This window comes from Rhinoderma darwinii, chromosome 1, assembly GCF_050947455.1.
Source record: "Rhinoderma darwinii isolate aRhiDar2 chromosome 1, aRhiDar2.hap1, whole genome shotgun sequence".
Lineage (NCBI taxonomy): Eukaryota > Metazoa > Chordata > Amphibia > Anura > Rhinodermatidae > Rhinoderma > Rhinoderma darwinii.
In genome coordinates this window covers 427776613-427793510 of record NC_134687.1, presented here as the reverse complement: position 1 = coordinate 427793510, position 16898 = coordinate 427776613, and the positions used below count along the sequence as shown (strand labels likewise).

General features: G+C 40.9%; 1 protein-coding gene across 4 annotated transcripts in view; it reads left to right on the top strand.

The window, feature by feature from the left end:
* CORO1C (coronin 1C) overlaps positions 1-9112 on the top strand; it is a 79874-nt gene extending 70762 nt beyond the window's left edge. For 3 of the 4 annotated variants that reach the window (XM_075830327.1, XM_075830345.1, XM_075830353.1), the window contains 3 exons: positions 2272-2329; positions 5758-6003; positions 6849-9112. In XM_075830327.1, the coding sequence (XP_075686442.1) occupies positions 2272-2329; positions 5758-6003; positions 6849-6986 (442 nt within the window). In that variant the 3' untranslated portion in view covers positions 6987-9112. The remainder of the gene's footprint in view (positions 1-2271; positions 2330-5757; positions 6004-6848) is intronic. The other variant, XM_075830335.1, reaches the window with a different exon arrangement.
* The last annotated feature ends 7786 nt before the right edge of the window (positions 9113-16898 follow it).

The window sequence follows — 16898 nt, the reverse complement described above, 5'->3', positions numbered from 1 at the left end:
ATATATGGCATCGCCATACCTGGGAGAACCCTTTTAACAATTTTTTAGATTTCTCCAGTGGCACAAGCTGGGCACGACATATTTGCCACTGAAATAGCATATCTAGGGAAAAATTAAAATTTTTACTTTGCACCATCCACAGCGCAATCCTTATGGAAAAGTCCTGTCGGGGTGAAAATGCTCACTGCACCCCTCAAGGCATTTATTAAGGGGTGTATTTTCCAAAATGGGGTCACTTCTCAGGGGTTTCTTTTATTTCTTCACATCAGAGCCTCTGCAATTGTGAACCAATACATGGTGCGCTTTCCCTCCTGAGCCCTGTCAAATGTCCAGGCAAAAGATTAGGGCCACGTGTAGGGTGTTTCTAAAACCGGGAAACCCAGCATAATAATTAGACAGCTGTCTTGTTATGGTGGCACAAGCCGGGCACCACATATTGGAATATCTATGGAAAAAGTCCCATTTCGAGTGCACACTAATTTCTGCAAAACACCTGCGGGGTTAACGTGATTATTACAACCCTAGGTGAATACCTTGAGGGGTGTAGTTTCCAAAATGTGTTCACTTCTGGGGGGTTTCCACTGTTTTGGTCCCACAGGTGCTTTGCAAATGCGAAATAGCGACCAGAAACCAATCCAGAAAAATCTGGACTCCGAAAGCCAAATGGCACTCCTTCCCTTCTGAGCCCTACTGTGTGCCCAAACAGCAGTTTATGACCACATATGGGGTATTGCCGTACTCGGGAGAAATTGCTTTACAAATGTTGGTGGTGTTTTTTGTTTTTTTCCACTTTTATTTGTTGAGAAAATAAAAAATTTTGAGCTAAAGCTACGTCTTATTGAAGAAAAGGGATTGTTCTTATTTTCACTGCCCAATTCTAATAAATTCTATGAAACCCCTGTGGGGTCAAAATGCTCACTACACCACTAGATGAATGCCTCAAGGGGTGTAATTTCCTAAATGGAGTAACTTTTTGGGCGTTTTCATTGTTTTGTCTACTCAGCGGCTATGCAAATGTGACATGGCCTCCGCAAACCATTCCTGCTACATGTGGTCTCCAAAAGCCAAATGGTGCTCTTTCCCATCTGAGCCCTGCCGTGTGTCCAAACAGCCGTTTATGACCAGATGTGGGGTATTGTTTTACTCGGGAGAAATTGCTTTACAAATGTTGTGGTGCTTTTTCCCCTTTAGTCCTTGTGGAAATGAAGAAAAAATTAGCTAAACCTAAATTTTCTTTGAAGAAAATTTAGATTTTAACTTTCACGGCTAATTCCAATAATTTCTGCAATAAACCTGTGGGGTCAAAATGCTCACTATACCCCTAGATAATTTCCTTGAGGTGTGTAGTTTCCCAAATGGGGTCACTTTTGGGGGAACCTGTCATGGTGCCTAAAATATATTTCAATAAAAAGAAGGCACCAAAGTCCACTAGGTGCTCCTTTGCTTCTTAGCCCGGTGCTTCAGTCCATTACCACACTAGGGCACTTGTGGGATATTTCCTAAATCTGCAGAACCTGAGCAATAAATATTGAGTTGTATTTCTCTGGAAAAACAGTGTTACAAAAAAAAAAAATGGATTAAAAATGAATTTTTGCAAAAAAAAATATTTGTACATTTCACCTACTTTAGCTTTTATTCCTGTGAAATGTCTAAAGGGTTAAGAAACCTTCTAAATGCTGTTTTGAATACTTTGAGGGGTGAAGTTTTTAAAATGGGGTGACTTATTGTGGGTTTCTAATATGAGGCCCTAAAAGCCACTTCACAACTGAACTGGCCCCTGTAAAAATAGCCTTTTGAAATTTTCTTAAATGTGAGAAATTGCTGCTAAAGTTCTAAGCCTTGTGATGTCCTAGAAAAATAAAAGGATGTTCAAAAACGATGCAAACATAAAGTAGACCTATGGGGGATGTTAATTGGCAACAATTGTGTGTGGTATAACTGCCTGTTTTACAAGCAGATACACTTTAAATTGAGAAAAATGCTAATTTTTGCGATTCACAATTAAATACTGTATATTGTAGCAAATTATGCCAGTAACATAAAGTCCAATGTGTCACGAGAAAACAATCTCAGAATCGCTTGGATAGGTAAAAGCATTGAGATGTTACCACACTGCCTCATTTTTCAAATCTGACACATTTCAGGTTCTGTCAGGAAGGTCAAAAGTGGCCAAAGCGGGATCGGGTTAATCACTTACTGGCAAATCGAAATCTTAGGGTAAAGTATATTTTTCCTGTGTACTGACCAATAATTTTGTCTTTCTTTCCTGAGGTTCTACAAACTTCATGAGAGGAAATGTGAGCCAATTATCATGACTGTACCCAGGAAGGTAAGTTCCGTAAAGTCGTCATATTTTTGTTGCGAGCATCTTTGACTGGTGTCTGGATTCATTGTTTATTCCTTGGAGACAAAGGGCTGCATTATATTTCTTACTGAAAGTGCAGGAATTTGTAGAATACGGGCACAGTTTACGGTGGTTACATTCTGTGATTTCTCAATGTGCTAAGGAGAATCCCTGCTCTCTCCATTCACAGAATGTCACCTGTATGCTGCAGAGGGAGGTCAGGGGGCTTTCACATTAAACTTCTATTCCTACACTACTGCTCTGAAATGGAGCAAATCCGATAACTGGACCATGTCTTCAGGACCCGCATCGTCACATGTTTTCTAATATTTTAATGGAAGCGCCTACAAGGTGCAAACAATGCTGCTCCATTCACTTTATTAGAAAGTACGTTTTCTTTCCATTGAAGTAAGCACCTTTCCAGCTAACTTTTTAACCCCTTCCCGTCGTAAACAACTTTTAGATTTTCATTTTCGTTTTTTCCTCCCCACATTCCAGAAGCCATAACGTCTTTATTTTTCTGTCGATGTAGTACTATGAGGGCTTTATTTTTGCGTGACAAGTTGTAGTTTTTCGTAGCACCATTTAATTTGCCGTATAATGTACTAGGAAACGGGAAAAAAATTATTTGTGGGGTAGAAAATGAAAAAAACAGCGATTCCTCCATGGTTTTTTTGCGCACCGTTTTTACAGAATTCACTGTGCAATTAAAACACGTGAACTTTATTCTGTGGGTCGATACGATTATGGCGATACCAAATATATATAATTTTTTCTATATTTTACTATTTTTTACGTGTAAAAAAAATTAATTATATTGCGTCGCCAAATTCCGAGAGCCATAAGGTTTTTATTTTTGCCGTCGAGTAAGTGGTATGAGGGGTATGCAACGGTTTGATCACTTTTTTTTTTTCCTTCATTTTTTTGTGGGAGATTAGGTGAACAAAAAATAGACATTCTGGCGTTTACAATGGTTTTTTGTTTTTTTTACGGCATTCACTGTGCGGGTTAAATAATGATATATTTATTGTAATAGTTCAGACTTTTACGGACGCAGCGATACCAATTATGTTTATTTATTTTTTTTACTATGCTCGAGCGGGAAAATGGTAAAAGGGGAGTTTTTTGAACTTTTAATTTACATTTTTTTTTAATTTATTTTATACACAAAAAACAAACTCATTTTTACTTTTTTTAAAAATTAGTCCCCCTAGGGGACTTCAACCAGCGATCCTTAGATTGCTTGCACGATATACTGCAATACTACTGTATATCAGGATTCTGACAGGCAACTATTAGGAGGCAGGGCTTAATAGGTGTACAAAGATGGCGGACCTGGGGGCGTTCTTTAAGCCCCCAGGCAGCAATAGCAACCATCACCCCTCCGCGATTGCGTTGCGGGGGTTGCAATGAGCTGTTAGAGGGGGTCGCCCCCCTCTTTCTGACGGTTTTAAATGCTACGGTCGGTATTGACTGCAGCATTTAACGAGTTAAACTAGCGGAATCGAGCGCGATGCCGCTAGTTACTCTGAAGTGTCGGCTGTAACGTACAGCTGACACCGGGTCACTCCGTGAGCCCGCTCCATACTTCCCCCTACCTGACTTTGGCGTATGGATACGTCAAATGTCGGGAAGGGGTTAATGCTTTTCATTTTAGCCAAAGCCAGGAGTGGATCCAAAAACAAAATTCTATAGATAAAACGTATACTTTTCTTCTCCTTTTTGTATCCACTTCTGTGTTTGGCTCACAAAATTGCATGATGCGTCTGATTCCAGCCTAAAGCTTAGTCTTTGACTCTCTGCAGTGTTTAATTTCTAATACTATATTTACCAGATCAGGGTTTCTCAGCACCAGTCCTCAAGTACCCTCAACAGGCCATGATTTAAGGAAAACCCAAAAAGATAACTTGTAACACGACCTGTGCATTAGTACGAAAAACCTGACTTGTTCCAGATACTTAAAGGGGTTTTCCCATGAAGGGCATTTATGATATAGCCACAGGATATGTTATAAATGTCCGATAGATGCGGGTCCCACCTCAGGGACCTGCACCTATCTCTAGATCAAGGCTCTTATACCCAGTTCTGACGCTCTGTGTTGAGGCTGAAGCCGGTGAATTTCCGACCATAAAGAAGGAAACGGCGTAGCTTGCTGAACTACGCTGCTTCCGTAACTGCCATTCACTACTATGGGAGTTACAGAAGCCGCGTAGTTCAGCTAGTTACTCGAGAAGCGGCAGGGAGGCAGCGTGAGCACAAAAAGCTAGAACGAGGATTAGGGGGCCCCGTTCTAGAGAGAGGTTCGGCTGCCGAAGGTGGGACCTACATCTATTTGACATTTATGGCATATCCTGAGTATATGTCCTAAATGTCCCTCATGGGATAACCCCTTTAAGGACCGAAGATGATGAGAAACGCTCTATTAAGGAGATGGGAAAAATGTTTTTAACATGCTGAATATGAAACGGTCTGTAGGTTATGATGTATATTTTTAGTCTTGATTTTTGCATCCCGCTTTTCAACGAATTAACGGTCAAAACAATTTGTAAACCGAACTGCGCTGAATTCAGAGCATGCTGCGGTTTTTCAAATGCTTATTATGTTGGGAAATTTCATGGATTTCACCCTTTTGTGTAATACATGCAGATTTGTGTTAATTTGTACCCTTAGGCCCCATGCACACGACCGTAAAAAACATCCGTTTTTGCGGACCGCAATTGCGGTCCCCAAAAACAAAGCCATTCACTTTCATTGAACACTGACACCTTTCCGTAGCACTACGGAAGGGTGTCCGTGCCGTGGAAATGTTCCGGGAATTATGGAACATGTCCGTTCTTTTGCATTTTGCGGGCCGTGCTCCCATACTTTGTATGTGAGCACGGCCCGAAAATGCGGCTGTCAGTCAGCGGCCGGCCGTGCCCGCAATCGCAGGCCGTGATTGTGGGCACGGTCGTGTGCATGGGGCCTAAGTGAGTAATTCCAGCGCATGGTGATACAATATGTTGCCATGCAGCACAGGGGTAAAGCAATACCTACACACCGAGGCAGAGTTATCTTTACACCATTCTGCCATGAATACATTGAGAACTGGCGGAAGGGCTAAACTCTGTAGTAATGAAGCGCTAGTAGTTCATTCAGCCGGTTGTGCTCCCTGTTGATGAACCTGCCTTCCACACTGGGGAAGACTACCTCCCAGTTCATATTGTGCACTGCTATTGAGAACTCTTCCCCAATGTGTGTGGATTTACATCTAAAGTTATTTGGCTTCTAGGCTTCCCGTGACATTGCTTGGGTGTCCAGAGTAGCAACCAATATAAATGAGTTGTTCTGGCTGTGTATCCCTCTGTATATACATATTTCTACTGCTAAACTTCAAATCTTAATTATTTTTATTTTTTTATTATTATATAAAGTCTGATCTTTTCCAAGATGACTTATACCCAGATACTTCTGGCCCAGAGGCCCCTATAGAAGCTGAAGAGTGGTTTGAGGGAAAAAATGCCGATCCAGTTTTGATATCGCTAAAAGATGGGTACATGCCAAGCAAGAACCGGGACCTGAATGTGGTGAGGAAGAATATTTTAGGAAGTAAGCCAGTTGCGCTAAAGAAGTTTGATCCATCCAGCTCCCCCAAGCCGGCTTCACAATCTTCTAGTCCTGTAAGTAAAAAAAATAGTGTTGCTGTGATATCCAGGTTATGCAGCCTTTGCATAGAAGGATGTTTTGATTTGTGACACTTCATGTAGCGTGTTCGAGGTTGTTTTTTAGTTCTTTAGGCTCTCAATAGGCTTATTAGCCATCCTCCAAAGAGGTTTGACATGACTGAATTTACATTTTTGCATAATAATCCCAGCCTAATTGTGTTCGAGATCACTCTTCTAACAAGTTGTCTAGACAAGTGTTTCCCCCAAACTGTGGGTCATGTGAAGACCTCCGGTGGGGGGGGGGGGGGGGGGTAGCGAGTCACTCACTGATGTCCCAGTTTCAAGTGTATCTGTGTCCGCAGGGGATACCTGTTTAGGTATCCCCTGTGGATAGGGGATACGTGTGTTTCATGGCACAACCCCTTTAAACGGCCAGGAACAGCAAAATTGCTGTTCCTGGTAGTTAGAGCAGCCTGTCTAAAGCACAGCTGACACCTGCAGTTTATTGAGCAGGCTCGGCGCATACATAATCATCACCCCCCCCCCACCGCTCCATACATAATCCCCCCCCCCCCCCCACACTCCATGATGTTCCAACACGTCATGGGTCGGGAAGGGCTTAACTAATGAAGCGGTCAGGGGGCCTGGCGCAGCCAGGTCCCTTGACTGCAGACTTTAAGACGCAGTGACTTTTTAAGCAAGATTCATTCTTGCTAAAAACTGCGTCTTATAGTCCGAAACATATGATCATTTATGAGCTCATTTGTAGTCTGTTTGTTTTCGTATATTGTATGGTTATGTTATTGTGCTGATTTACGTTTCCTTATTCCCACACTAACCTCTTTATTGATCATTTTTAGGCAAATGATGGAATGTTGGATGATGTGATGAAGGAACTGCGTTCAATGAAAGACCTCATCAGATCCCAGGGTGAACGTATCTCCAAATTAGAAGACCTAATTGCCAATCTCACCAACAATGATACTTCTGAAGAATAAGCAAAATCTTAGTGGAGTTGGAGGTGCCCACTGCCAGATCACATTCCACATCCATCACTCTCCTCCGGGTCCTAGCAATGATCAGCATTCCAGCACAGACTGTATCCACCATTCCCATTCAAACACAGAGACCTTCCACCTAATCCCCTTCCACCAGGTGCCTCCGCACTTGTGCCATTTCAGGAGTTTAGTTAGCTGCCAGTTGCTTAACTTCTGAAGTGTCACAATATGATACCCTAACCTTTTATGTGGGCCTCATTTAAAAGGGGGAAGGATTTAAACGAAGCCTCTGCTTAAAACCAACAAACTTGTTGTTAATTAAAAGCCAAGATTTTTACCCTCATCTTTCAAGTGTTCTATGACAATATTTCCTGTTTCCAAGATCAGTATATATATATATTTCTTTTTTTTTTCCTTTTGGTTCTGGTCTGAATTATCTGGGTAGGGAAGTGTATATGGATGAGATGGACCTAATGCCACATTTTTATTTTTATTTTTTTTTTTCTCCTTGCCAAAAAGACCTTGTTAAATGTATTGGGACCATGCATCGTATAGTATTTTTAATGTAAAGGAGGAAGCACTGTGTTACTGTCTGGAATCGCAAGAAAATAATTACCCATAAAAGCTTCATGAGTTTTATATAAATCTTTTTGCTATTGTGTGCAGTAAATTTTCTTTTGCTTGTCATCCGCAGTGATGAAAGGGATTTAATTTTGGAAGGTAAAGGTATATTTGCAGCTTTTTCATCTTAGTCCTGTAATTTTGAGGACTGTTTATGTGTTTATAGAGCTGTCAGTATTATATCTAGCAATATGAAACTGTTACGGTAGCAAAAATTTAGCACCCAGATGCATTTTGCGAACATTATCTCGATCCTATAATACATTACTGTTCCCATTTTAAAATATAATCTATTGTGTTTAGGGAAACCAAGATAAATTAAAAGTTAATTGGGTTTTTTTTTGTTTGTTTTTTAAATAGGGGAATCTGGGAATAGTGAAAAGCCAATATATTGGCTTGGGCTGCTATTGGATATGTCCGCATTACTGTATTTACTGCACCTTGATGCCTGTAGCAGCCTCACATTGCTGTCCATGTTTAAGAAGGCTGCTGTACCAATTTTTTGTTAATATAATCCTGTTTTAAAATGGATTGCATCAGCACTTTTTTTTTTTAAAAGAAAAGGGATTCACACAGTTCGATGTTGGATAAACTGGAGGATATACTGCATTTTATAGTCTGTGCCGCTCGGCAGACAAGTAAATCTAGGGACCATGTGTCACAAACCAGGTGATAAGGTGGGCGATGAGAGGGAGGGGTTGGCAGAGGTGATTGTAAACACCACACCTACTATTTGTCCGAATAACCCAAAATAGATCGCCAGCCTCACTATATGCCATATTGCCCCATAGCTTTAGCTTCAGGGTTAGTTTTAATGTTTGTTACATGTATTTGTTTCTGTTTTATTCACTGAAGGAAGTAGGGAATTGTGATTATCACAAGAAGTTAGCGAAGTTCATCCACATTTTTAACTAGCAGCACTCTGGAAAGCTCAAAAACCAAATCTGAAGAATGGTGCTGTTGTCCCATGTGATCTGCGGTTTGTTAAGGTATAGAATGACTTTGTAAGAAATCCAGTGTATGGTTCGAAATAACTATAGCTTAGTTAGAGAGTAGCCTTTTTTTTTATGCTTGTAAACTACTCTGCAGTGTTATGTGCCATAGACCATCTTCCATTTTTCTTATTTGTAAACACATCTGGCAGCACACCTAGAAACCAGGTAAAGGGGCTTTCCAGTGATACCCTCATGACACCAGTCACATACAACTGGGTCCGCGACTCCCATTCTTTGAAGTTGAGAGTGGCCCTTCTCTGTGTTGCTGGAAGACGCCTCAAAGACTGAGCAAATGCTAAGTGGAAGGAGTAATGCAGAAATTAAGATTGCGTGTTATATACTGTTTTCTCAAGGGATCTTAAATGACACCTATATATTTAAGGATACAAGTTTGTTCAATGAGATTTTTTCCCCATCTACAGGAAGCTGATGTTCTATCCATTGTGGGTGACAGTGTTTGGTCTATTTGCTTGTGAAAAAAATGTTGTATGAATAAAGTGTTCTTTCTTACTGCCTGTGCCACTAAATACAACAGATGCTGTAATGGGCAAAATATGAGAAGTATAAGTAAAGGTTCTGGGGTAAGTGACTGTCAAGGTGATGAAAAAAAAAATTCTATTTACTGATAACATTTTAAAAGTTGCCGCCTTGATAGATTTAACACAATTGAAAGCTGATCTGTTATTAAAGGGTTATGCAAGCCCCACATTTCTATATTATGGAGAATGGACAATACACTATTTTTTTTCAATTACGGGACTAGCTGCAGTACCGAGGACAGCCGTGATGTACTGTGCATGTGTAAACTCTAAGGGGGACCTTTCAATGTGCTAATCGGCAGGAATCCTAGAGGTCAGACCCCCCCCACCCCACCAATCCTAAGTATAGGCTGTTAATGAGTCCCAGAGCTAACTGGAGGGGTGTAACAAAAAAAAATGTGCCCCTCATGTCATGTCCATCTGGAATTTACTTTCTGATATTTCTTTATTTTTTTTTTGGCTGCCTTGGGTGAAAAAAAAAAATCTTGTTACCTGTGGTGAATTCATTTACAGCCAGGCTCAGCATTGCGTCTGTGAGAAGATCTCCACAACATGGTGGCACTTGGAGTCTCTATGGCTCTTACAATGAAATGACATGCACTGAGTAAGACAAAAGATTTAAAAAAAAAAAAAAGCTATCAGACCCTAGACAACTGCTTACACTAGATCCATACACTGAGATAGCAGAGCCGTTAAGGGGGTTTTACACTGGGCGATTATCGGGCAGACTATAATTGCCCTGTGTAAACAGGGCAGTGATCAGCAGAACGAGCAAACGCTCAATCGTCTGCTGGTCGTATCGGTTTAAAAAAGTAAAATATTATCGTCGTTTGCATCACATCTCCCTGTGTAGAGGAGATGTGCTGCCCACATGGTAACGTATGGGGACAAACTATCATAGTAATGAGCGCTTGTCCCCATCCATAGCTCTGAGACAGGAGCAAACGAGCACCGATCAACCATGTCTCGAAGCTCGGCGCTTGCTGCAGCAGCCAGTGTAATAGGCCCTTTAGTCTTTTATCTTGTCAGTTGCCGTATTAGCTCGCAATCAGATAGCGAGTAAAGAATTCCAGGTGCCCATAGTTATAGTTTGACTTGGTATATGTGCTACTAGTCTACCTGCCCTACAACCCAGGTCCACATCCAGGACACGGTGTAAGGCCAGTTTCACTCGAGTGTGTGATTGGGTCTAATGACCCAAACGTACATTATCAAAGTCGGGCTTTGTGGCCGTAATATTGGCCTATATTATTGCCAGCCGCCAGAAGTCAAAGGTTAATTGAGTGGCCACCGAATCTAAATAGAAATTGGGGAAGGGCAAGTTCTGTATTCTCAGTTAGGGCTTGTAGAGTAGCCTTAGGCTACTTGTTGCATTAAAATCTGATTTTCTGCAGAAATCTGAGGCCAAGTACCTTTTTTACTCTGGCCAATTATCGGGCAAATGAGTGTTCAAAGAATGTTCATTCCTGAAGATTGCCCTGTGTAAACCGAACGATCAGCTGATAAACTAGCATCTCCCTGTGTAAACGAGATGTGCTGCTGACAAGATGGAAATGGATGGGGACGAGCGATCGTAGTAACAAACGCTCATCCCCATACTAGCTCCTTGTTAAAGGAGCAAATGAAATCCGATCATGGAGCTGTCTTGTTGATCGGCTGTTTCTACTACGGGTGTGCTGCAGATCTGCCTGAGGATTAGTCCCTTTGCCATTCAATTGAGGCCAATCCCCTGCTTTTCAATGTGGAATACACACAAATATCAGCGCTGAAAGTTTCTGTAGCATGTAAATGGGTTTGTGAAAATCCCCATGCACATTGTTGGATTTGGTGTGGAATCGGTGCTGAAATCTGTATCAAATCAGACGTGTGAACAGAGCCTTAAAGGGGTTTTCCCATCAGGGACGTTTATGGCATATCCACAGGATATGGCATAAATGTCTGATAGATGCGTGTCCCACACTGATCTCTAGAACGGGGCCCCCTAAACCCTGTTCTATCTTTGTGTTCCCGCTGTATTTAGTCATTTCTGATTGTGTAAGTAGAAAACTGCGTTGTTCGTTGAGCTATGCTGTTTCCGCAACTCCCATAGACGTGAATAGCAGTTACGGAAGCAGTGTAGCTCGCGTGCGACGCCGTTTCTTTAACGGCTGTGCACTTCTATAAGCATTTTTCTACTTATATGGTTGAAAATTACAAGGCACAGCAGGAACACCGAAAAAGAGAGTAGGGTTTAGGGGGCCTCTGGGACCTGCACCTATCTGACACTTATGGCATACAAACTATTCACTATGGGTTCCATACTATTCATGTACATAGTCTATTGTATGGCTGCAAATTGTGTAATGTCTTCGTGTACACCTTTTAAATACTTTGGAGTACATGTAAACTAATTGTACTTGGGGGAAAAGAGAATATCTGCAGGTGTAAAAGCAAAGCAGTCAAATTGAATTGCAAGACAGATTTTCGTTTCTTATATTTGGTTAGAGTAGGTGACAACATGTAAAAACTTACTGGTCCAACTATGGGACTGTAGCAAACCTACTTAGGACCATGAACACGAGGGAGCATAGAGCAGAAATTAGGGGAAAAATAGGGAGTGCAGTGCATGGTGGGATCAGCGTAGAAAATAGACTATAAAGGATTTATCTCCTTCTATAATAGTTTGACATAAATAGACCAAGCCCTATATGTATTGAGGAAAGAGTCCGCAATATTGACCACAAGCGCTTTTTTTTCCCCTTTGAGCAGCGTTTTCTGTTTTACATATAGAATTAATCTTCCACTGCGTTGACTCATGTGGTAGCTCACTTTTCACACGGCAGTCTTTAGGTCTTATTTGGAAGCCAAATCCATGAGTGGAACATAAACAGAATATAAGTATAATGGGAAGATTGGTACCACTTCCATGTTTCAGACCCACTTTAAGTTTTGATTTGCTAATACTGACCGAAATACTGCCGTGTGTGTAGCCTAAAGCCTTCACTATGTAAAGGAAGGTCTTAAAGTGTTGTCTTTCCTGGATACAATTCTGTTTTTTTGGCTTAAAAAGTAAAAAAAAATCATGCAAAATCTGCACTACGTGAACAAGGCCTTATACTCCAGAGCAGAATTCATAGGTCTGCTGGTTTCAGAGCTAAAATCTCTGAAAGCTGTGTGCCGTACTCCGGTGTAGAAAGGGATTGTACAGATGGGACAACCGCTTTAAAATGATTAAACTACCCACAATGCCCTTTGGTGAATGTGTTTTGAAATGAGGAAAAAAGCTTTGAGTGGTGAAACATCTTCAAAACAAGGTTTCAAAACATGACCAGTTGGTTTTGACTTAACATTACTTGATATTGCATACCAAGGGTTTAGAAATGTGTTACCACATTTTGTAAATTGGACAAACACAACAACAAGTGGTCATAAGTCTGTATTTTCTGTCTTCGTTCCCTCCATAAAATATAGGGTGACACACACGAGTGAAGGTGCCCTACGTTAAATTTAAAACTAAGGCTGTTTTCTGACTTCTGGAATCCAACTCAGATCACCAAAGAATCATATGATCAAAGTTCAGTTCCCATTGTCTGAGTTTTTCAGCTGTGATATGCCTCGATCTCACACGTAGAAATTTATCAACTTTCCGCTGCCAGGTTTCTTGCGTAGAAGACTCGCAAACCGCACAAAAGTCACAAAAAATTTTGCATTTTTTTTGCTGCTTCTGCCATATTTATTTTCTTAAAAAAGAGGTAGGTGGGACTTAGTGGAAGGGGTAGGGCCACCAGTGGCCAGGCACTTTTCTGACAGAGTGGTGTAAATTGTAGCAGAAATCAGGAGCTGGTGTAGATTTACTGTGGCGCACAGACAGCTGAAGATGTGACCAATTTGTTAAGAGGTGTGCTTTAAGCGAAGACTGGCTTATGAAATGCCAGTTTTAGGCACCATGCACACGACCGTGCCTGTAATTACGGCTGCGGACAGTCGTCTGCATTTATGGGCCGCGCTCCCATTATAAATTATGGGAGCACGGTCTATAAAATAAAAAAAATAGGACGTCCTATTTTTCCCATAAAGTTTCTACGGCACGGACCTAGAAACTAATGGGTCTGTAATTACGGGTGATTTTACGGTCATGTGCATGGGGCCTTAAAGAGGCTCTGTCACCAGATTTTGCAACCCCTATCTGCTATTGCAGCAGATAGGCGCTGCAATGTAGATTACAGTAACGTTTTTATTTTTAAAAAAACGAGCATTTTTGGCCAAGTTATGACCAATTTTGTATTTATGCAAATGAGGCTTGCAAAAGTCCAAGTGGGTGTGTTTAAAGTAAAAGTCCAACTGGGCGTGTATTATGTGCGTACATCGGGGCGTTTTTACTACTTTTACTAGCTGGGCTTTCTGACGAGAAGTATCATCCACTTCTCTTCAGAACGCCCAGCTTCTGGCAGTGCAGACACAGCCGTGTTCTCAAGAGATCACGCTGTGTCGTCACTCACAGGTCCTGCATCGTGTCGGACGAGTGAGGACACATCGGCACCAGAGGCTACAGATGATTCTGCAGCAGCATCGGCGTTTGCAGGTAAGTAGCTACATCGACTTACCTGCAAACGCTGATGCTGCTGCAGAATCAACTGTAGCCTCTGGTGCCGATGTGTCCTCGCTCGTCCGACACGATGCAGGACCTGGGGCAGGAAGTGAGTGACGTCACAGCGTGATCTCTCGAGAACACGCTGTGTGTCTGCACTGCCAGAAGCTGGGCGTTCTGAAGAGAAGTAAAAGAAGTAAAAACGCCCAGATGTACGCACATAATACACGCCCAGTTGTACTTTTACTTTAAACATGCCCACTTGGACTTTTGCAAGCCTCATTTGCATAAATACAAAAATGGTCATAACTTGGCCAAAAATGCTCGTTTTTTAAAAAATAAAAACGTTACTCTTATCTACATTGCAGCGCCGATCTGCTGCAATAGCAGATAGGGGCTGCAAAATCTGGTGACAGAGCCTCTTTAAGTAAATCTGCCCCACAGTTTTGATTATCGTTTTTTTGAGCCAAAGCCAGAAATAGATTAAAAAGGATGAAAAGTATAAAGAAAAAACTGATGCATCATCTTTCTTTTGTTTTCACTCCTGAGTTTGGCTAAAAAAAAAAAAACAATACTGCGTGTTCCTGGCCTTAATAATAATTGTAGCCACTTATTGAACGAGATTTTCCTGCTTCAAGTCCATAGCACAAGTTTGAAAACCGATAAATATTCAGTTATTTTTCTGCATTTTAAACTAACCACCACAAACAGAAAACGATGCAAGATAAGACAACGGAAATAAACATTAAATCCTGTAAGATTAACCCCTTCAGGACTGAGCCTGTTTTGGCCTTGTGGACAATTTTTTCAAATCTGACGTGTCACTTTATGTGGTAATAATTTTGGAATGCTTTAACCTATCCAAGCGATTCTGAGAATGTTTTCTCGTGACATATTGTACTTTATGTTAGTGAAAAAATTTGGTTGATAAATTCAATATTTATTTGTGAGAAACGTCACATTTTGGAAAAAATTGGGAAAAATTTCCATTTTTCTAAACTTAAATGTATCTGCTTGTAAGACAGGCAGTTATACCACACAAAATATTTACTAGTTAACATCCCCCATATGTCTACTTTGTTTGCATAATTTTTTTCACAACCTTTTTATTTTTCTAGTACGTTACATGTATTAGAACTTTAACACCAATTTCTCACATTTTCAAGAAAATTTCAAAAGGCCATTTTTACAGGGGGCAGTTCAGTTCTAAAGTGGCTTTGAGGGCCTTGTATATTAGAAACCCCCAATGTCAGCCCATTTTAAAAACTGCACCCCTCAAAGTATTCATAACAGCATTCATAAAGTATTTTAACCCTTTTCACAGGAATTAAAGCAATGTAGAAGTGAAATTGACAAATTATATTTTTCTATTTTTTTTTGCTGAAATTAATTTGTAATACACTTTTTTTCTGTAACACAGAACATTTTACCAGAGAAATGCAACTCAATATCTATTGCCCAGATTCTGCAGTTTTTAGAAATATATCTCATGTAGCCCTAGTGTGCTTATAGACTGAAGCACCGGCCTAAGGCCCTGTTCACACAGAGTTTTTTTGACGATTTTCTTTGTCAATGGGAGTTGGACGAGTTTTTTTACCGTGAGCAAAAAAAAACACGTCGCGGTAAAAAGAAGCGACATGGCCCATCTTGAGGTGGTTTCCGCCTCCAAAACCCCATTTCAATCAGTCAGAAAGGGTAAAAAATAAAAACACCTCGACGAGTGTTTTGACGAGTTTTTGTCAAACCACTGTGCAAAAACCGTCTGGAGCAGTTTTTGCAGGAGGAATTTTCCTCCTGCAAAAAACTCAGTGTGAACACAGCCTAAGAATCAAAGGAGCATCTAGAGGATTTTATGGCCTCCTTTTTTTAGGAATATATTTTAGGCACCATGTCCGGTTTGAAGAGGTCTTGTGGTGCCTAAACAGTCGAAACCCCCCAAAAGAGACCCCATTTTGGAAACCACCCCTGAAGGCATTTTTCTAGGGGTATAGTTAGCATTTTGACCCCCAGTTTTTTTTGCAGAATTTAGCGGAATTAGTTTGTGAAGATGAAAATCTACCTTTTTTCTTCTGCTAAAACATAGAATTTTTTTCATTTTGATAAGGAGAAAAAGCACCACAACATTTGTAAAGCAATTTCGTACGGCAATACCCCACATGTGGTCATAAATGGTTTTTTTATTAGAAATTAATTAACCCTTTCAAGACTGATCCTTTTTTGCTTTTTCGTTTTTCACTCCCCGCCTTCCAAGAGCCATAACGTTTTCATTTTTCTGTCAATAGAGTGGTATGAGGGCTTATTGTTTGCGGGAGAAGTTGTAGTTTCTATTGACACCATTTACAGGGAACCTTTCGCCTGCCCATACATGTGCAGCATGTAATAGGCAGGGCTTCAGAAACACTGTCTCAATGGGTACATCAGAAACAACTGTACCTGATCTATTTACTCCTCTGTCCAGTGGTTAAGACCAATAAAACGGTCTCTATGTATCCATTAAAGGGACACTGCTGTCAAACAATACTTTTTTTCACATATTAAGCAATATGTGACTATTATATCATATGTAATAGCTGTTTGAAGGGGGCTCCAGTGCTCCATCGAGTGCTGCGTCCCCTACATTCCATTCATTAAAGGGTATGCTGCGCTTGCCAGAGCGAAGCTGCCCCTTTAAGCAGCTGATCGGCAGGGGTGCCGAGAGTCAGACCCCAAGAATTTTAAACTAATTTGCTGTTAAGCAGAAAAAGGCCCTAATTTATGGCTGGCTGCAATAGTGTAAGCTAAAATATAACTTTTATTAGATATTACTAAATAGACAGAAGAAAAAAAACACACACTTTAAAAGTTAGCCAATGCTCACTGACAGTGAGGAATTTGCATGACACGTTGCTATGAAGCACTCGGTCAGTGCGGTACTATGTATCAATTAAAAGCAGCGCCTGCAGAACGCTGTATTAGTATCATTAGGATAGAGAATGTAACTAACTGCCAATGGAGCATTGAGTTAAAACATGAAAAGAACACCCCCCCCCCGACAGTCAGACCCCTACCCATCAGATATTGATGGCCTATCGTGAGAATAGGCCATCAATTTTATCTCACCAGACAACCTTTTACACTTCCTGTCCAATTAGCAGTTTGACCAGGGAGGAATGAGGAGGGGTGAGGACATTATGGTCAGGAGGAAGAAGCA